The sequence below is a fragment of the Abramis brama genome (assembly GCF_963993115.1).
Source record: "Abramis brama genome assembly, chromosome: 19".
Classification (NCBI taxonomy): Eukaryota; Metazoa; Chordata; class Actinopteri; order Cypriniformes; family Leuciscidae; genus Abramis; species Abramis brama.
Genome location: NC_139981.1, coordinates 8845848 through 8868347, shown reverse-complemented (window position 1 = coordinate 8868347; position 22500 = coordinate 8845848). Strand labels below are relative to the sequence as shown.

General features: G+C 37.4%; 1 protein-coding gene across 2 annotated transcripts in view; it reads left to right on the top strand.

Annotated features, from left to right (window-relative positions):
* The window catches only part of atrn (attractin), a 53097-nt gene that overhangs the window by 23899 nt on the left and 6698 nt on the right, over positions 1 to 22500 (top strand). The window contains exons 6-24 of one of the 2 annotated variants that reach the window (XM_084093781.1): positions 2198 to 2366; positions 2462 to 2552; positions 2845 to 3094; positions 4285 to 4468; positions 5446 to 5600; positions 9020 to 9104; positions 13747 to 13967; positions 14885 to 15006; positions 15139 to 15277; positions 15851 to 16032; positions 16190 to 16409; positions 16659 to 16844; positions 17064 to 17312; positions 19987 to 20124; positions 20220 to 20313; positions 20508 to 20560; positions 20810 to 20904; positions 22029 to 22107; positions 22221 to 22378. In XM_084093781.1, the coding sequence (XP_083949907.1) occupies positions 2198 to 2366; positions 2462 to 2552; positions 2845 to 3094; positions 4285 to 4468; positions 5446 to 5600; positions 9020 to 9104; positions 13747 to 13967; positions 14885 to 15006; positions 15139 to 15277; positions 15851 to 16032; positions 16190 to 16409; positions 16659 to 16844; positions 17064 to 17312; positions 19987 to 20124; positions 20220 to 20313; positions 20508 to 20560; positions 20810 to 20904; positions 22029 to 22107; positions 22221 to 22378 (2870 nt within the window). Of the gene's footprint in view, positions 1 to 2197; positions 2367 to 2461; positions 2553 to 2844; positions 3095 to 4284; positions 4469 to 5445; positions 5601 to 9019; positions 9105 to 13746; positions 13968 to 14884; positions 15007 to 15138; positions 15296 to 15850; positions 16033 to 16189; positions 16410 to 16658; positions 16845 to 17063; positions 17313 to 19986; positions 20125 to 20219; positions 20314 to 20507; positions 20561 to 20809; positions 20905 to 22028; positions 22108 to 22220; positions 22379 to 22500 lie in introns of both variants that reach the window. The other variant, XM_084093780.1, reaches the window with a different exon arrangement.

The following is a 22500-nucleotide window of genomic DNA, read 5'->3' as shown; positions in this document are numbered from 1 at the left end:
ATTGATGTAAAGGTTCTCTAGCATATGAGTTTAATACATATTTTATAAGTTCAGTAGATGAATTGGCTCGAAATTTTAAAACGATATCATTAAATAATAAGGTGGAGGATGAGCTACCAAATTCATTTTTTATTAATTTAGATATTAATTTGATAAAAAAAATATAGCTCCGTGATGATAGCTCCGTTAACTCATTTGACACATGTATCAATTAGAGACTGTGTTTTCCCTAACACATGGAAAAAGGCTGTAGTTACACCGCTCTTTAAATCAGGGGATCCAAGCCTGATTTCAAATTATCGACCAATATCAATCTTGCCAGTTATGTCAAAGGTTTTGGAGAAGGTTGTAGCTGAACAATTAATAAACCATCTAGAGAGTAATAACTTCCTACGTAAACATCAGTTTGGTTTTAGAGCTCAGCATTCCACAGAAACAGCTATATGTTATTTCTTGGAAAAAGCTAGACATTCTTTGGATCAGGGACATGTGATGGGAGCAGTATTCACTGACCTAAAAAAGGCATTTGACACAGTTAACCACACTATTCTTTTATCTAAATTAAGTGCATTTAATTTTAGTAAACGTTCAATTGAGTGGTTTACCTCTTATTTAAATCTAAGAGATCAGTGTGTTAAAATTGAGGATACAAAATCATTGTTTATGAGAAACAATATGGGCTTACCACAAGGCTCAATCTTAGGCCCCTTGCTTTTCAGTTTGTTTATAAATGATCTACCATGTTGTTGTCCAGATGTTGAATGTCAGCTTTATGCTGATGACACAGTAATTTATACATCGGCTAAGTCATCTGCCAAGGTTGCTGCAGTTTTAAATGAACAAATGGAAAGGATATCTATATGGCTCCAGGAAAATCATCTTACTCTGAATGTTAAAACTGTCTTTATGTGCTTTTCTAATAGAAAGCAAAAAGAAAAAGTAATAATTCGAGTAAACAATAAAGAAATAGAGGAGGTAGATGAGTTTAATTTTTTAGGTATTGTTTTAGACTCACAACTTAAATTTGATAAACATATAAAAAAGCTCTCAAAAATGGTAAGGATTAACCTAAACTGTTTCAGACTTATTAGAAAATATATCTCAATTGAGGCAGCACATCTTTTTATGCATGCAATGATCTTGTCCCGCATTTCATACTGTATTACAGTTTGGACTCAAACAAGTGATTCGTTAATTAAAAAAATTGAAATGTTATATAATCGAGCTCTGAAAGTAATGGATAAAAAGCCAAATTGATGGCATCACTGCAACGTTTTAAAAAAATGTAATATGCTAAGTTTTACCAATTTTAAAAATCTGTCATATATAAAATTGATTTTTAAATGTTTGCACAATAAGGCACCATCTGTTCTATGTAAATTGATGAAGAGACAGGATGATACAAGTAGAATCACTAGGAGTTCGGCAGGTGGGAATTGTACTAGGATTGATTTTCGTAGAACTACACAAGGGCAAAGAGCCTTTTCTGTTGAGGGCTCCAAACTCTGGAACCTGTTGCCAAATGAGTTTAAGGCAATACTTGATATAAAGTCCTTTACATTGAAGGTAAAGCGGTGGTTTAAAATAAACCAGAACTGCACGCATATTTAAATGTAATAATTTTTGTATGTAAAAGTGTAATGTAATGTAGCCTAAAAGTTGAAAGCTCCATTCTAATATGTATAATTTAGGTATTTGAACGTCTATAAGTGACATATTGTGGTAGTTTTATTCTATGAGTAGTAGTTTTATTTTTTGTTTTTATTTTTTATTTTGTTTAGAAAAGCCTTTCTAGGGACCTGAGATGCAAATTAGCTTCTGCTATACTCTGTGCAATACATATTTTCCAGTTTTGACTGGGATCATGTTTTTTTTGTACTGTCCCTATACAAATAAACTTATAAAAAAATAAAAAAAATATGATTTGCAAGTTGGAGTTAGTTTTATACAAGGCTCAGCTTACTGTATTTATAAGGTATACTTCAGAAATCATTTGTTGCAAACAGTTGTACTGCTTAATATATTTGTGGAAACTGTGATGCATTTTTTTCAGTATTCTTTGATGAATAGAATTCTTATTTTAAATAGAAATATTTTGTAACATTATAAAGGTATTTACTGTCACTTTTGATCAATATATAGAATATTTTTTAGCTTACCCTGCCCAAGTAACAGTCAGAACGTGTGTGTATTTTAGGTCTGGACTGTTCAATAACTGTACCAGGAAATGTTTCGTTCTGGACACGCGAGGAATACGGCAGCCATGGCTTGGCGCGGGCGTCCCACAAGGCTGTGGTTCATGAAGACGTGATGTGGGTGATAGGTGGACATGTGTTCAACTACACACACTACCAGATGGTGACTGCGTGAGTACACACACACACACACACGGACACGGACACATCATAGGATAATAACTTTACTGACTCTGAGTTTCACTTTCTCCTTTACTGTGGCTCAGGTTCAACATCTCCTCTCAAAGCTGGATGTCGTTAAACCGGTCCGTCAACTCTATAACTGGACGCTACGGTCATTCTCTCTCACTGCATGAGGTTTGTTAATGGATGAGATGATATTGAATAGTGTTCTTCTACTCTAAAATCTTCATTATAATGTCTACTCTAGACAAAGCCAAAATGATTATTAATCGTCTTCCAGGCTTATTTAAGGATAGTTTTAATGCTTTCATCTTCTAGTTTCAGATATACCTTCAGTATACAGTGTATTTCATATTTTATGTTTTTTTATGTGCAAGCCTGCTGTATTTATTCTGAACACACATTGAACTGAGACCTGTTTCTCTCCGATCTCTTAAGTTATTTGTCTTTGTGTGTATGCATACAGGATAAAATCTACATGTACGGTGGGAAGATTGACTCCACAGGAAACGTGACATCAGAACTCTGGGTGTTCCACACGCGGAACCAGTCGTGGGTTTTGCTAAATCCGAATGCTAAAGAACAGTATGCAGTCGTGGGCCACTCTGCTCACACCGTCCAGCTCAGTCTCGATGGGTCGGAGCCCGTCATACTGGTCGTCTTCGGACACTGCCCTCTTTATGGATACATCAGCCGAGTGCAGCAATACGACATTGGTCAGTAGCACGCAGTACTGATGTTGATGTACAAGACAGGGAGAGACATTGAATATTTACATTATTATTGTGATAATTTTGCTGTCGGTAAAAAATTAGGAAATATTGTAAATATTGCAATGAATTTGCCAACTTTTTTTTTAGAAATATTGCCCTCTGTGTATCATTTTCTTCATATTTTGATGTTGGTACCTTTTAAATGTTCTTTTTGTGTTCATTTGATCAAAAGCAGTAAGTGGTCACTGCTTAAATTTTATTTTATTGTGTGTATTTTACAGTAAACATTTTGTGTGTACTTTGCAAGATAGATAGATAGATAGATAGATAGATAGATAGGATTTCTCAAATATAGTCGCAATTTAGAAAGAATAATTGAGATTTTAAGTCAGCCCTACTTGACAGATAAATCACCTTTTCATATACATTCCGCATATTTTCCTTTTTTTTCAGCATCATACACATCACATTTTTAAGATGGCATGTAAAAAATCCCCTTTTTTTGGAAACAAAAAAAAGTACCTTTTAAAAACAGGCCCCAGGAAACCCGTTTCATTCAGTCTAGCTGTTTGAAAGGAAGAATTCATCATCCCATGTGAAAGCACCATAATCCTTTTCAGAAAATTGAGTGCTGTCCTGGACTGAAAGTCACAGAGAACAGTTGTGACCCAGTTTCTGTCTGATGAATCAGACCGCTGGGTACCGCATAGACTGACTATGTTAAAATAAAATGTGACTAAAATTAAAATAAGGCCCCTTTTTGAAATTAATTTTCAATTTGTGTGAAATGTTTTGCGGTTGGAAAATAAATCATTGTCGATTGTTTGTCATTTGTGCAAGGGAGAGGAGACTGGAGCTAGTTTTCACCTTTTGGTTTATATAACAGTGAATGGATGCCAGTGTGATTTGAAATTAACTTAAAAAACTACAGCTAGGGAAAACAAGCATTTATTCAATTAGGCTTTTGACTCAACCTTATAGATTCTGATGTAGTCCCTCCTCAAGTGACAGTTATCCCTGTCCTGGCCTTGTTAGCAGTAATTGTATTTTGAACTCTACTGCCCTCTGGTGTTGAAACTACTGCCCTCTGGTGTCTGTGTAATGAAAGAGCAACATCAAAAAATATTTATAACCATTTCTTGTTACGTTTCTTCCTTCACTAACTCTCATACTTTTCACTGTTCCCTTCGCAGTAAAGAATACATGGAGTGTTTTAGAGACTCGTGGGGCGCTGGTTCAGGGTGGCTATGGGCACAGCAGTGTGTACGACCCTCAAACACGCTCCATCTACATCCATGGAGGCTACAAAGCTTTCAGCGCCAATAAATATGGCCTGGCCGGAGACCTGTACCGCTATGATGTGGACAACAAAATGTGGTGCGTTGAGTGGCATTGCACCTTTTAATTTCAACACTGACTGCATTTTGACTTCAATCATGATTATGATCATTTTAAGGCTATGCTTAAAATTGAGTTGCTTATTTTGCATTTGCACTAATACTGTGAAAAAGAAAAAATATAACTCTTACAATTAAATGAAATAATAATATCACAAAATATTACCTAATTGATATATTACTGATTCAGCACACTAGAAATTGAATACACTATACTGTTCAAATGTTTGAGAAAATTTTATTCAACAAGGATGCATTAGATTAATTAAAAGTGATAGTAAAGACAGTTACAAAATGTTTCTATTTTAAATAAATGCTGTTCTTTTGAACTTCGTATTCATTAAAGAACTTGTTTAGTGAGATTTTACCAGAAAAGATTTTATAATTTTTACCATATGTTAATGTAAAATATCTTTATTAATACTTTTACATTAATATTGCTGTGTTTTTTGTAATTATGCAACTCTTGTAGATTTGTAGCTCTGTTTTTGTCATGAAAATAGCCTCATATGCTGACACGGTATTAAAAATCTATATTACTACTATTCATAAAAGAATCCTGAGGTGAAAAAAACAGTTTAAATTTTTGACAAAAAATATTATTAATAAGAAATGTTTCTTGAGCTGCAAATCAGCATATTAGAATGAATAGGGTTTAAGTTTTAAAATATATTAAAAAATATATTTTAAATTTAATATTTCATAGTATTGTTTTTACTGTATTTTGATCAAATAAGTGAAGCTTTGGTGAGCAAAGAGAGCTTTTTAAAAACATCTTACCGACCTCAAACTTTTGAAAGGTAGTGTACATTCATACAGAAAGCTTGCACATGGTACAGTGTACATGATCTATACTACAAATAGTGTGTAGTATGCTAGTGCGCTATTCTGAACATAGTTTGCCTTTGTTCTGTTGCTTTCTCTGGGTTTCCGCTGATGATGTTGCTTGACCTGTAGGTTGATTCTGAGGGACAGTGGTTTTTTCCGTTACCTCCACACGTCGGTGATCGTTGGCGGGAACATATTGGTGTTTGGAGGGAACACACACAACGACACTTCAATGAGCCACGGAGCGAAGTGCTTCTCCTCAGATTTTATAGCATACAACCTGGGTGAGTACCAAACAGTCTTTGTCACCTGAATATTCAAATCACACATCTCCTGTACTTCTGTGTAGCATTTGCATTATCCCCCATCTCGCGTACAGTCGTGTCTGCACAGTTTTTTACAGTATACTCAACCACGGATTAGCACAGATGGATGCATTCGACACATGCCCAGTACATTGACTTTTTTTTGCACCAGATGTCAGAGGGCAGCAATGATAGAAGAAGAAAAGTAGCGTATCCGCCATTGCTTCCAAAGTTTAAAACAAGAATCAAAACAAAAACGTTGGATAAGGATATGCTACTTTGTTTATGGTTTTGTATTGCTCTTTGCACATTCTCTTCGGCTACTGCACAGTACATCACATCTGTGTGTTGCCACCTAGTGGGCTCTTCTATCTCAACATTCAACTTGCGCATGAGCTGTTGTACGCGCACAGTCTCAAAAATTGAGACTGTCCCATAACACAGACAGCCGAAGTATATGTTGAGCTTTATCCAATCAGAATTAGGAGTAGGTTTTATTCCTGAGTCTTTTGTTTTGAAGATAATGTGACTATAAAGGCCCGTTTACACCAACTTAGATGTTCGGCGCAAAAATTCGGTCTGATTTTCGCATGCAGTGTGTCTGTTCAGCCAAATGTGTAAAAACCAACATGCTGGTTGAATGAAAATGCAAGTTCACTTTGTGACAGCAGGTGGCACTTATAGACCAGCAGAAATAGCCCTGTCAACACAAAGTGGTTTGCAACTTTCCATTTCTGACACCTGCTTGTCACAGAGAAGAAAGGAAGTCCAACAATCTCTCTCAAACTGATGATTTTTGTGTTTACAATACCAAATAAAAGCGTACAGAAACAAGAGAGCTATTTCCCGATTTTTATCTCTGCTGTTTACGAACGCTTGGTTTTATAGATGGTGCATAAGCGGCACCAAGTTTTTTGGACCAGCAGCGGATCTTGGCAAAAGTGCAACCGAAGTGACCAAAGCTCAAATCTTATTGGTTATCTAGTTTTCTCAGCAGTGTGATTGAAAATAGATAAGAACATCGTTCCATAAAAAAAAAAAAAAAACTGCTGCAATGATGGTTTGTGATTATTCATGTTGATCTAAACAGACACGTTTACAGTCGTTCTTAAAAAAAAATAAAAAAAAAAAGTTTATCACACCAAAGTTTTCACACCAAACATTTGTCTTGCTGTGAGCTTTTGTTCTTTTTTTATAAACACTGTTATATTGCATCTATCAAGTTCCAAATAAAGACGCTTTAAAAAAAAATTAGATTGGAGTAGGGCTGTGAAACGATTAACCGCGAAACTTTTAATCCAAAATAAAAGTTTGTGTTTACATAATATATGTGTGTGTACTGTGCATAATTATTTTGTATATATAAATACACACATGCATGTATATATTTAAGAAAAATGTGTTATTTATATATAAAATATTTATATTTATTTGTAATACAAATTATATATATATATATATATATATATATATATATATATATATATATATATATATATATATATATATATATATATATATATATATATATATATATATATATAATTTGTATTACAAATAAATATAAATATTTTATATATAAATAACAAATTATAAATAAATATAAATATTTTATATATACATGCATGTGTGTGTATTTATATATACAAAATAATTATGCACAGTACACACACATATATTATGTAAACACATTAATCGTTTCACAGCCCTAGATTGGAGATAAATGACATAATTCCCTGAATATTAAAAATTGGCTTTCCCAAATTGAATTTCCAGCTAAAAAACTAAATTGTATATGATTATGTTTTTAATTTTGGTCAGCCTACCACAACTTTTCAAGTTCTGTACCATTGACTTCCTGCATCCTCTTACTTATTGCGTATATAGTGTATGTCTATCTTTCAGTCTCAATATTGAACAGCAGAGGAGACACTTGCGCAGAAAGCATAATTGGATTTCTGTGCGTGTAGCAGCAAGCCATTAGAGACTGAAATACACTCATCAGGGGGGCTCTTGCAGAAAGATGCGTGATCTTAAAGCCATTATTTTATGAGTGACACATTTGAGTTTTATAATCTCCAGGGATCGTAGTAGACATGCCTGTCTGCTGGTATTCGCTTTTCTTGTAGATAATGAGGGATACTATGATGTCAGACTAGATGCACTGCAAGCAGAATATGATTCGTGGGTGGGAATTTGAGCGTCTTTGAGAAGTTTGTAGTGTCTATATAATACACAAGAAGCTTCAAACACATCAGAAGTGTCTGCGTTTGCTTATTCATCATTATATATCGCTCCTCTTCTAAATTTCTTTCTCTTGTTCTTCCCATGCCAACTTCTCTTTAGAGATGCAGGCTAGTGCTGTGGTAATCTGTAATTAAGTAGAGGCCTGTCTCGGCCCTGAGGGTAATTGCTCTGTCCTTATGAGCTGAACTCAATTATACTGGCCCACACAAGGATGCGGATTTCCATTTGTCATAAATGTTGCCAGCAGAGGGCAGTGACTTGTCACACAAACACTGCACTAATAGCAGCCATTTCTCTTCATGCTTCTCTTACTTGAGTTAGATTAGCCACTAACTCATTCTATTTAACATGTAGGAAAGAGATGATATGATATTAAAGAGATAGTTCACTCTAAAATGAAAATGATGTCATCTTTTACTCGTCCTGGTTTTGTTCTAATGCTGTATGCCATTCTTTTTCAGACCACAAAAGAAGAAATAAAATAAAAAAAGATGCAAAAGTAATACATGTCCCATGTGACATATATCGTATATTCAAAGTGTTCTGGGGGTATATGATAGGGTTTAGTGAAAAACAAACCAAAATTTAATTTAATGAAAATCCTGAACTTTGCCGTTGGTCAAGTTATTATCTCCGGATAAATGCGAGCGGGAATTTTGTTTTTTACATTTCTCTTTTTGTGGTCCGAAAAAGAAAGAATGGCATACTGCATTAGACCCACACCAGGGTGAGTAAATGATGATTTAATTTTCATTTTAGGGTGAACTATCCCTTTAAGGTTCAGCTCAGAAAATGCAGCAAGTTTATTTTACAAAGATGCAGAGCTGCGGGAACTGGAAACGTTCACTTTTATCCCAAATTTTGTGGTATTAAAATGTTAGCTAGTTTTAATGTACAAGTTAAGTTGCCTTATAGCCCCTGCACTTCTTCACAGCTCATTTATTTATGTATAGCCCCAGGATGAAGGTTGGTCTTATGAATATTAATTGGGTAACGCTAGTGGAGATTACGGAGCAATGATTAGTCTTAACTAATTAATATTCATGAGCTCAATCTTCTCTATAGTGATGTCTCTAAAATGTATTCCAGCAGCAGTGGGTGGATGTGTCTGAAATGAGATTCGCTTTGTCTGTCATTTTTCTCTTTTCTAGCTTGTGATGAGTGGACTATACTGCCCAATCCAGATCTTCATCATGACGTCAACCGCTTTGGCCACTCAGCTGTGTATCACAATGGGTAATCTCAATGTTTTTTTATGTCCTCTGTAAACATCTAGTCTCACTTATAATAGCTTATTTTAGATTAAACATTATGTACACTATTGTAAAGGAATAGTTAGGGTTATTTGCACTACCGTTCAGAAGCTTTTTTTTTTTAAAGAAATTATTTTATTAATCAGGGATGCATTAATTTGATCAAAAGTGACTATAGACATATATAATGTGACTATAGATAATATATAAAAAGTAATGTTTTCAAATAAATGCTGTTCTTGATCTTTCTATTCATCAAAGAATCCTGAAAAAAAATGACGCTTTCCACAAAAATATTAAGCAGTGCAACTGTTTTGAACATTGATGATGATGATGATGATGATGATGATAATACTAAATGTTTCTTGAGCAACAAAATCAACAGAATGATTTCTGAAGGAACATGTGACACTGTAATTCAGCTTTGCCATCACATATAATAAATAACATACATTTTTTTATATATTTATTTATTTATTTAATTAATTAAAGGTCCCATATTGTCAAAACTGAAATTTCCTGGCTTTTTCATGATAACAGAGGTCTAGGGGCTATGTAACTTCCATATAAGTTTCAAAACAGTCAATCCACAGACAAATGCACACAGCCTGCATAAAGTAGCTGTGCCTTTTCACGAGCCGTTGTGACATCCGTAAAAATGTGACGTCAGAACTACTGTCACCACCTTCAGTCTCCACCCCGAGCACTGCCCACCGTCAGGAAAGTACATCATTGCACAGGCTTCCGAACAACGTCAAGTCACCTTTATTTATATAGTGCTTTTTACAATACAGCTTCACGGTGATAACATGAAAATAATACAACAAAGTTTGTTTCTAGAAAAAAAATTGCATCATCGTCCACCTTAAGTAAGGCAGATCAATAATATTGTTAAATATTAAATGTCCCCAACTAAACAAGCCAAAAGCCAAGGCAACAGTGGCAAGGAACCAAAACTCCATCAAGGTGGCAGAATGGAGAAAAAAACCTCGAGAACCCAGGCTCAGTCGGGGGTCTGTTCTCCTCTGGCCAACCAGCGAACAGTGTATGATTATGATTCAGGCAGCATTACAGATCAGAAGTCAGATTGGATCAGAACATTCAGAATATTATCCAGTTCCTTCTGGTTCGGAAGACGGAGTCATCACGTTAATATAAGAGAACAGTGGCTAATGTTTATTTATTCAGCACAGCAATTTAGTTCGACCTTAACCGTCTGTTCTGCACATTTCACAAGTGACTGCTTCATCAATCAGGAACAGTTCAATGCCGTTTTTTTAAAGAAGCTACTCATCAAAGATGCTGCAGTCCCTACAGTTCATAGTTTTACAAGTTTACCGTTGCAGCATATGTTCTCGCGTTCTGTGGGCATCTTTGCACATTTACCACAAGTTACACCTTTTACAGAAAAAAGTAACATTGTATAAGAAATTGTAGCACGTTAACTTACTGTATCAGTAGGAAAGCAATAGTTACATACAGTGAGGAAAATAAATATTTGAACACCCTGCTATTTTGCAAGTTCTCCCACTTAGAAATCATGGAGGGGTCTGAAATTGTCATCGTAGGTGCATGTCCACTGTGAGAGACATAATCTAAAAAAAAAAATCCAGAAATCACAATGTATGATTTTTTTAACTATTTATTTGTATGATACAGCTGCAAATAAGTATTTGAACACCTGAGAAAATCAATGTTAATATTTGGTACAGTAGCCTTTGTTTGCAATTACAGAGGTCAAACGTTTCCTGTAGTTTTTCACCAGGTTTGCACACACTGCAGGAGGGATTTTGGCCCACTCCTCCACACAGATCTTCTCTAGATCAGTCAGGTTTCTGGGCTGTCGCTGAGAAACACGGAGTTTGAGCTCCCTCCAAAGATTCTCTATTGGGTTTAGGTCTGGAGACTGGCTAGGCCACGCCAGAACCTTGATATGCTTCTTACAGAGCCACTCCTTGGTTATCCTGGCTGTGTGCTTCGGGTCATTGTCATGTTGGAAGACCCAGCCTCGACCCATCTTCAATGCTCTAACTGAGGGAAGGAGGTTGTTCCCCAAAATCTCGCAATACATGGCCCCGGTCATCCTCTCCTTAATACAGTGCAGTCGCCCTGTCCCATGTGCAGAAAAACACCCCCAAAGCATGATGCTACCACCCCCATGCTTCACAGTAGGGATGGTGTTCTTGGGATGGTACTCATCATTCTTCTTCCTCCAAACACGTTTAGTGGAATTATGACCAAAAAGTTCTATTTTGGTCTCATCTGACCACATGACTTTCTCCCATGACTCCTCTGGATCATCCAAATGGTCATTGGCAAACTTAAGACGGGCCTTGACATGTGCTGGTTTAAGCAGGGGAACCTTCCGTGCCATGCATGATTTCAAACCATGACGTCTTAGTGTATTACCAACAGTAACCTTGGAAACGGTGGTCCCAGCTCTTTTCAGGTCATTGACCAGCTCCTCCCGTGTAGTTCTGGGCTGATTTCTCACCTTTCTTAGGATCATTGAGACCCCACGAGGTGAGATCTTGCATGGAGCCCCAGTCCGAGGGAGATTGACAGTCATGTTTAGCTTCTTCCATTTTCTAATGATTGCTCCAACAGTGGACCTTTTTTAACCAACCTGCTTGGCAATTTCCCCGTAGCCCTTTCCAGCCATGTGGAGGTGTACAATTTTGTCTCTAGTGTCTTTGGACAGCTCTTTGGTCTTGGCCATGTTAGTAGTTGGATTCTTACTGATTGTATGGGGTGGACAGGTGTCTTTATGCAGCTAACGACCTTAAACAGGTGCATCTAATTTAGGATAATAAATGGAGTGGAGGTGGACATTTTAAAGGCAGACTAACAGGTCTTTGAGGGTCAGAATTCTAGCTGATAGACAGGTGTTCAAATACTTATTTGCAGCTGTATCATACAAATAAATAGTTAAAAAATCATACATTGTGATTTCTGGATTTTTTTTTTAGATTATGTCTCTCACAGTGGACATGCACCTACGATGACAATTTCAGACCCCTCCATGATTTCTAAGTGGGAGAACTTGCAAAATAGCAGGGTGTTCAAATACTTATTTTTCTCACTGTAGCTTACTGCATTCGGTGTCTGTCTGCTAACGTTACATATTATAAAGCAGTTAAGTGTTTCAAAATCAGTGTAGAACTAGCTATTAACAGACATATTTTGGAATTTGACAAAAAGAAGTCTTGAGTTTGTTTACAGACAGTTTAAATTAGCGTTAACGTTAAATCTGCGTGCAGCATTGATGTAATGGTAATTATAATACTCTTACAATAACGGCGAAAGTAAGGAGGTGGTTGTTTGTCTCCTGTCGTCGCCAATTTGGGGTCTGAATCTGGCTCGAACATATAAGGCCGGATAACGTTTCCCTCAGCAATGTCCATCATTACAGGTGTTTTATTTACCTTACTTGTGAGCATCACCAAGCCAGTGCAGGCTACAGCACACATGACCCTAGTTACCTGTGGTTGGCTTGGCCGTGCGTCACTCAGAAAGCAATAGGCCAATCAGAAGAGAGACTCATGAATATTAATTAGACAGGCCAAAATCGACCTGTTCTAAGCAGATTTATTTGTAACTGTAAACATTTATTGGGATGGTTTTTGGTACTTATACCACAAATATATATTCTTAAGGACATCAAAACCTAAAATAAAATTTCAGAAAGGTGTACAATATGGGACCTTTAAATTATATAATAAAATCTGTCTAAAACTGTTCTGACCATGTGAACACATACTGTATTATGGGAAACCACCTTTTCATGTGAAAATATCGGGAAGGGACATAGCTAGATTGCATTTGGGTATCACATAACCAAATATTCATCTAACTAAAAATCAAATCCACCTCGAAAGAATGATGTACAACTTGTATGCTAATCATTTGTACTGAATAATTTAGGTAAGTGATTTAACAAAATATGAGCAGTATATGTATACTTTTGCTATTAAATCCTCTGTTAACATGCCATACAAACTGTAAACAGGCTGTTTGCTTTATTACAAACAGCTGAAATGATTTCCTCAGCTAATTGACAGCATGCCGCTGATGCTCAAGTTGTATTGAGTCCTGAATATTCCTCTTTGAAAGTGTTTCTATTTCTGTGGCACTTGAACTCTGTCACAGTAAATATGAAGTCTATATTTAAATCTGCCTGTAATCTCCTTCCGTACGGATTAGTCAAATTAAGTCGTAATTTGAATAATTATCCATAAATAACACATCTCAATATTAGTGCTTCAAATTGCCAGCTGAACCAACAGTCTTTTAACTGCACACATTTACACAGTCGCACACACTCTCACAGAAGTGGCACTCTCCTGTGAGATTTTGATGTAAGCTCACTGTGGTCTGTATTCTTACCCATGATTCCCAGCGTCATTGTCCGTGCCGATATGACCATTGGGTGACCCCTCTGTGGGGATCTGGGGCACAACACAGCTTTTCCTGTTTGACTTGTCGGTCACATGTGCTTTATTCATCACTCCTCTCAACTTCCTTTGTTATTCCCCGTTCATGCTGCCCTTTGTCTCTAATCTGTCTCTCTTTGTGTGTGTGTGTGTGTGTGTGTGTGTGTGTGTGTGTGTGTGTGTGTGTGTCAGGGTGATGTACGTGTATGGAGGCTTTAACAGCCTGATGCTCAGTGATTTGCTGAGGTTCACCCCTGCGAGCTGCGCTGCTTTCTCTGAGCGGCTGGAGTGTGTGACGGCTATACCTGGCTTGCAGTGTGTGTGGAACTCCTCTACCTCCACCTGTATGTCCTGGGACGCAGCGGCACCCCATGACGCAGAGAGCTTGAGAAACACCTGCAGTCCCAGAGGGTGTAAGTGATGCTTCATGTGTCTCTTTAGAACTATTCAGACAGGATTACAATTCCAAACAGTGTTTGAGTTACAATCATTTTATGTGGCGATACAGAGAGGATTTGTGATCACTGTAGTTTTCATTGAGATGGGAGTTTCGATTAATCTTACATTTTGATCTTATGGCTTATGCTTAAATGCCAAAACATTTTATTTACACTACTGTTCAAATGGATTGGAGTCAGAAGGATTTTATTAAAGTGATTTAATACTTTTATTCAGCAATAACTAATAAAATTGATTTAAAAAAAAAAAGTGATAGAAAAGACATTTATAATGTTACAAAAGATTTGTTTTTCAAAAAAATGTTGTCGTTTTGAACAAAAATATTAGACAGCTCTAGTGTTTTCAATATTGATAATAATAAATGTTTCTTGAGCATTCAATCAGCATATTCGAATGATTTCTGAAGGGTCATGTGACTGGAGACTGGAGTAATGATGCTGAAAATTCAGCTTTGCCATCACAGTAGATTACATTTTAAAATATATTCAAATAGAAAACAGTTATTTTTGACAAAGCAACTTTTCTCTATTTACGAATATGACGAGACACGAACAGGCGAGTGACGTATGCAATTTCCCCCAAAAACCATCCTGGCACGCCTTAAATATAAACATAACAGGCTTACCATAGTGAGTCAGGGTAAGATAAAAACATGTTTTGGATGAAGAATTGATTATTTATTGACTCATTATTTAAATTTTGTTGATTTTGAACAAAAAAGTTACATGGTCTACCATGATAATGACCTGTCAGATGCAGTTACGACAGATTTATCTTTAGGATTAGCAGTATGTATAAACTTATTTTAGATTACTAAATGCCCAGTTACCGCCACAGGCATTGTATGCAGTAATTTATCTGTGTTTTTCAGATGTAGATGCTGAAAAGTGTGACCAATATTCAGACTGCTACAGTTGTACAGCCAACACCAACAGCTGCCAGTGGTGTGCGACGCTCTGTGTGTCTGGTCATAGTAACTGCACCAGTTCCCAGGTATGAATGAACATTTTAATATACTGTGACTTGGAGACAAGTGTGTGAAAGACCCTTCAATTTTTGAAAAATTTCAGTTGATGAATTTAGAAGTCTTTGCTCTGACATGTTTAATCTGTGTACCGCCTGCAGGGGGGGATAATGGAGTATGAGGCGTGTCCAAAGGATAACCCCTCCTCTGTGTGCAGCAAGAGGACCAGCTGTAAAAGTTGTGCCACAGATCAGAACTGCCAGTGGGAGATGAGAAACCAAGAGTGCACTACCCTGCCTGGTAATGAACACGAGCAATGTAATTAACTGGTCCTTTGACATTCAAATCATATATGACAGTGCGAGTTCTGCTCGCTCACAAAAACGAATATAATCAATGAATCTGTCTAAGCTGCGCAATGAACATCTTACTTGCATTCTATCTGCACATTATTATTTATGATGAGAGAATTCACGAGTGCAGAACTCGGTGCTCTGAACAAAACTCCAGCGTTTTCAGCAGGTTTCTTCATCACTGATGACTAATCTAATCCTCTGATTGGCCATTGCATTCATGGACACAACAGATATTTGTGATTGGTTATAATGCTCAACGCTGCAAAAAACAGCCTATAAAAATAAATCTTTGACATGAGCAGATCGAAATGTAATGCCACATTCAACATTTTTTCACATTTCACTTTAATCACGACAGTCGTAATAGATTTAGTTTAATCATGCAGAGGCATTTTATCCTTAATTTGGTGTGCATTTAGGATAATTTTGGTGTCATTTTTTGGTGCCCCTGTTAATTTCCAACCCTGCTCATATGTTAATCTGGAGCCCTGATAATTATACCATGTTTGTGTTTTAGGGAATATCTGCGGTGAGAGTTGGCACCTGGTGGGGAATTCGTGTCTAAAGCTGATCACAGCCAAGGACTCGTATGACAACGCTAAACTGGGGTGTCGTAGTCACCAGGCGGTGCTGGCGTCTCTCACCACACAGAAGAAAGTCCAGTTTGTCCTCAAAGAGATGCACAACAGATCATTGCAAGTGAGTTTGTGGCACACTTTCATAGTCTTTGGTCTTCATCACATGTAGTTTCTTCATGGCATTGTCACCTAAGGGTTGTGAGGCACGAGTCTGCTTCGGTTGTATAGCCCTTCAGATGTTAAACTGAATTAAATATGATTTGTCCTTTGTGCTGCAGTCAAAAGCACTGATCACCCCGTGGGTGGGACTGAGGAAGATCAATGTGTCCTACTGGTGCTGGGAGGATATGTCCCCCTTCACCAACTCCACGCTGCAGTGGTTGCCGGGCGAGCCCAGTGACGCAGGTTTTTGTGGGTACCTGGCTGAGCCCGCTTTCAACGGACTGAAGGCGGCGACCTGTGTCAACTCTGTGAATGGGAGTCTGTGTGAACGTCCAAGTGAGAAAGATGCACATACACACACAGCATTGACCAGAAAAAATGTCAAACAGATTTTTTTTTCCTCTCAATTTTCAGTATTGTGCCTATTGGCGTCAGTTATTGAAAAACCTTTTATTACCCATAATTTAAAAAATAATTATTTTTGTCTTGGTTTTTGACATGAGAATCTTTAAAGGACTTTTTTTTTATTCAATCCTTTTTTGTTCTCTCTCGTACCTTTCTTGCATTCTCTCTCTGTCCTTTCAGCGAACCACAGTGTGAAGCAGTGTCGGACGCCCTGTGCCCTGCGCTCTTCCTGTAGTGAGTGCACCAGTGGGAGCTCAGAGTGCATGTGGTGCAGTAACATGAGGCAGTGCGTGGACTCTAATGCTTATGTGGCATCCTTCCCCTACGGCCAGTGCATGGAGTGGTACACCATGAACAGCTGCCCACGTACGTCTGGCTCTCATTCAGTGGATTCATGCCTGTCAGCCTGTGTCTTGTTTTCTCTTTGTAAATTGAAGATTGAACATTAGCACGTCATGTGTTTATGGACAAAGCAGTCTTTTCAACTGACTTAAAATCAATTCAGATCAATAACTTGACACTACTGTCAAAGGTTCACTTTGAGATGTTTGCACTGCATGATAAACGTATGTGTTTCTATTGTAGCGGAGAATTGCTCTGGCTACAAGACCTGTGGTTACTGTTTGGACCAGCCTGGCTGTGGGTGGTGCACTGATCCCAGCAATACAGGACGGGGCCAGTGTATAGAGGGCTCTTACCGCGGTCCGATCCAAACACTGTTCCACGCTCCTTCATCTTCAGGCCCCTCCCTCATTCCTGCCCCTCAGCCAATGATGAATGTGAGCTTGTGCCCACTAGATGGCAACTTCAACTGGTCCTTCATCCAGTGCCCAGGTAAAACTTATGTGAATTGTGTAAGGGAGTTGTTCTGTAATAGTTGCTTATGAATGAATGAACTCATGAATGTATGAAGTAGGGCTGGACGATATGACATAAAATCTAAATCTCGAGTAATTGGACATTTTACCTCGATTACGAATAATGAACTTTTTTTTTTTTTGCTTTATTTTATTTTTGCCCTCATACTTCACTAACAAGGTGTGTACTGTAAATATGCTATTAAAGGTGGGATCTTTTTTTCTAATGAAAGAGTGCATTTCTTATAGGGCTGGGACGGTATGGATTTTTTCTTACCGCGGTTGAAAAGCAAGAAATTCCCGCGGTATAGCGGTAAACCGCTTTAAATCAACCCCCCCCCCAAATCTGTACATCTCACAGCACCCGCACCCAGTTCTTGCGTCTAAATTAGTTGCTTAAATAAACAAAATAATCCTACAATAGTAGACATAAGCCCTTTAAATACAAATAAATAGCCATGTTTTATAAAAATGTTCACAAAACTAAATGAAAATGTTGTATGTAAGATAACGTTAATTAAGTTGTAGGTTACGTTTCTAATGTCACAGGTAGCCTAATAATCTCAAGGTTTACTGCTTACACGATTCTTTTGTAGTTTGGTGTACTAAAGTGTTGTTCTAAAATAAACATTCACGAGTGTACCTTATTACTTCTTCTCACTGCTGATTCCTGATGGTTTAGAGGACGAGTCGCCCGCTGTCGTTTCAAAGAATAGTATACGGCGAGCGCGTCAAGCATAAAATGCCTCGTCCACTTGGGGAGGCGCGCGCGCAGTCAGAGAAGAAGAGATAAAAGCCCACCCACACTAACAACTGATTGGTTGACTTACCGAAACGGGCCAATCAGGATGCTCTTTCTCGCTCCCTCTCTGCCGTGCGCGCGCTACACGGTTTGGAACACAGTCTCTGTCTCGCATGCGCACTCTTGCTCGCTCGCTCTAGATTCCGGGAGATTTTAACTAATTTGCGGGCATCATGGAGCCGCTATTAATATGCGGGAGACTCCCGGAACTTCTGGGAGACTTGGGATGTCTGTAGGTACTCTCGCATATAGGCCTAATAGTCAACACGAATGGAATGTTATTATGTGTCATGGAACATTGCGCTCCCCAACTCGCGAAAGGTCGGATGTGCTCCATCTTTTGATGGATTCAAGGTTTTCTAAACAAAACTTATGTAAGACACAATATCATTAGACACAATCCATGTCATTAGAATCAATGTAATTAGACACAACGTGCACACATGTGCAGGCCAATGCTTTTTGTTTTGTTTTTGCGGTGATGACGGTGACGAGCTCAGACCCGCGGTAGGCATCATGTGACCGCGGTATTGCGGTAATGCGGTAACCGCCCCAGCCCTAATTTCTTATCTTTGTGATTTTAAAATAATTGAAGGGAACATACTGAAGTTGTCTTGAGAAAACCCGAACCTTGAATCGGGACTCGAACTCGGATCGCTGAGATTGTGCAGACTCCGTCAAATGTCATGGCGATGCACGTAGTGCTATTGCTCCGACATAACAGCTAACTTTCAGCAGTTATTTTATCTATGGGTCGTAACATTTCTTACAGATTACTGATTGTTCTGAATCGGATACAGATAAATTAACACAATGAGTACGTTTATTTGAATTCATTAATGAGAGAGCGATTGCGTGTGTCAATTAGTCAAACCGTATCTCTATTAATTGTGAGGATGTGGGTTGTAGTTACTTGAAATCTATGCTATAACTAACTATTGAGTTTCTAAGCTACTTTAGTGATAAAACACAGGACAGCGCTGACAATGAGTTTCTGTGTAACTGAATGTCTTTCTGTGCGCGCAATCTTCATGTCTCTGTGAGTGTTCGTGTGCCACAATGTATCAGCGCAGTTGTTCAATATAATGATACACATCCAATGGTCTAAAATCACTTTAATGTTCAAACTGGCAAGCCTTAAAACACATACAATTGACAAAAGTATTGTAGTTTCCCTACTACAGCATGGAGTAAAATAATATACTTACTAAATATTCATTTTTATTTATTTTATAGTGCATTTGTTTTACAATATATGGCTATTACTGTCATAGGCAAGGCAAGGCAAGTTTATTTATATAGCACATTTCGTACACAATGGCAATTCAAAGTGCTTTACATAGAATAAATTAAAATAAGAAAAAGAAATAAGAATAATTAAAACAGTTTAGAAAAATAAAATACAGTACAGTACAAACTACAGTCGGACGAACAGTGGCACAGTGCTCATTCATTAAATGCACAGCTAAACAGAAGTGTTTTGAGTCTGGATTTGAATGTGACTACTGTAGGAATAATAATGTCATAGGAATAATAATAATTTACTATTATTATTATTATTATTATTATTATTATTATTATTATTATTATTATTATTGGATCATAATTGTTTGGCTTCCTAAAACACCAGTGTAGACTGAGACACTATATCACAACTAAAAAGAGGGTTAAATCATCAAATCGCTGAAAAATACAGCTTTTTAAAGATATGTTGCATTCCTCAACATATGTTGTATTCCTCTATTTCTAGCTACTCTTATCTCAGTTTGACTTCGGATAATGCTTTATAGAATTATTCTTGTTTTCTTTGAATTGTTCTGTTTAATCAGTCTGTTCCTCTCTCGTGCAGCATGCCAGTGTAACGGACACAGCTCTTGTGTCAACGAGAGTGTGTGTGAGCGATGCGAGGACCTCACCATGGGCAAACAGTGCGAGAGCTGCATCTCCGGTTTCTATGGTGATCCAACAAATGGGGGCAGCTGTCAACGTAAGTCTAAACACGAGCCCATGCCAAAATACGGTTGACTGTTGTTGGTCATTTGATAGGAACTCAACTGTATGTGTTTTGTTGTTCATTTGCAGCGTGTAAGTGCAACGGCCATGCCAGCATGTGTAACTCTAACAGTGGCAAGTGCTTCTGTACCACCAAGGGCATCAAAGGAGACCGCTGCCATGTGTAAGTGTGCCTACACACACACACTCACACACTCGTTCTGTCTCAGTCTCTGGAGGCTTTCTTCACTCTGCCATTAGAAGCAATTTTGTCAAATGTACGGCAGATAGCATATTGTTATCTTGTCTCTATTAAACTCTGTTCTTTCTAATTCTATCCATTTTTACTCTGAGCTCTTGTTTCGTTCTGTCTCTCAGGTGTGAGGTAGAGAACCGTTACCAGGGCAACCCTCTGAAGGGAACGTGTTACTGTGAGTATGTCAGTGCAGCGGCTGATGGCTCATCATATTGTGGCTGTTTGAGTCATTTAGTCATTTTCAGAACTACTAATTTTGTCCTTACATGACTGATCCAGACAGAAACCGCAAACCTGTGCACGTTTCAGTGAATCTGTGAAAATATCCAGATATTAATGTCTCAGAGTGATACTTTTCCAATATTATATCTCATCCTTTTTCTTCTTTCTCACACACAACTATATTTGTATTTCTCTGACACAGACACTCTGCTGATAGACTACCAGTTTACCTTCAGTTTGTCACAGGAGGACGACCGGTATTACACTGCTATCAACTTTGTGGCAACTCCGGATGAGGTGCGTTATGCTGACTAAGACTTAAAAAACGCTGTTCAAAAAGCACGTTTTTTACCCCATAGTTTTACATTCGGGGTCTACTGGGTGTCAATAAATCAATAACGACATCTTACCTTGATTTGTGAACACGATCTTGATATGATCAAATGGAAAACTAATTTGATTGACATTGAGTTGTACATTTGGTGTTATTGTTATCAATAAAGTTTTTCATTTATTTATTCAACACTTCACTGTTGAACAGAGGAAATGATACATCAAATGGGTGGTTTAGCAAGGACATGTTCTTAAGTTAGAATTGGGTAGAAACAGAATGCAGCAAATTTATATGTATTGCTCCCATACATAAATGCAGACTTTGAGCATAAGATATTTTTTTAAGAAATGTTTTTTTTGTTTGTTTCTCTTATGCTCACCAAGGCTGCTTTTGTTTAATCAGAAATACAGAAAAAAACCAGTAATATTGTGAAATATTATTACAATTTAAATTAACTGTTTTCTATATTAATATATTCTATGAATGTAATTTATTCATGTGATGCAAAGCTGAATTTTCAGCATCATTACTCCAGTCTTCAGTGTCACATGATCCTTCAGAAATCATTCTGATGATGATTTTCTGCTCAAGAAACATTTACTATTATTTTTATTATTATCAATGTTGAAAACAGTTTTTGTTGCTTAACATTTTTGTAGAAACCACTCAAATGTTTGTGGTAAGATTTTAAAAAAAAATATTACTTTTATTCAGCAAGGATGCATTAAATTGATCAAAAGTGACAGGGAAGACATTTATAATGTTACAAATTATTTCTATTTAATAAATGCAAATAAATGCTGTTCATTGCACTTTCTGTTCATCAAAGAATCCTGAAAAAGGTTTCACCATTTCCACAAATATGTTAAACAGCACAAACGTTTTCTACATTGATGAGAAGGAGAAGAAGAAGAAAAAGAAGAAATGTTACCTGAGCGTATTAAAATCATTTCTGAAGGATCATGTGACACTGAAGACTGGAGTAATGATGCTGAAAATTCAGCTTTGCCGTCACAGGAATAAATTACATTCATTCATTTATTTATTTGTTTATTTTGTCTGAATATCTTTTGGATATTTCTTGCAGCAAAATCGAGACCTGGACATGTTCATTAATGCCTCAAAAAACTTCAACCTCAACATCACATGGGCAACCAGCTTTGCAGGTATAGACCCCCCCCAAATGTGTTAAACATTGTGAACGCATCATAAATGATCTGTGTGAGCAGTTGAATCTCTCTTCCTTCCTCTCACCCTGCATTTCTTCCTTTCTGAGCAGCTGGGACTCAAGCTGGTGAGGAAATCCCTATAGTCTCCCGCAACAACATAAAGGAGTTCAAGGATAGCTTCTCCAACGAGAAGTTCGATTTCCGTAGCAATGCCAACATCACCTTCTACGTTTACGTCAGCAACTTCACCTGGCCAGTCAAAATCCAGGTGAGAGGAGCTCACACGTTATTGGGTCCGGTGGCATACACAGATAAAAGTCACGACTGTGTGTGAGCGGCACGTAAACATCAACAACGGTCTTAGTGTTTTGTTTTGCGAGCTTATCTGCT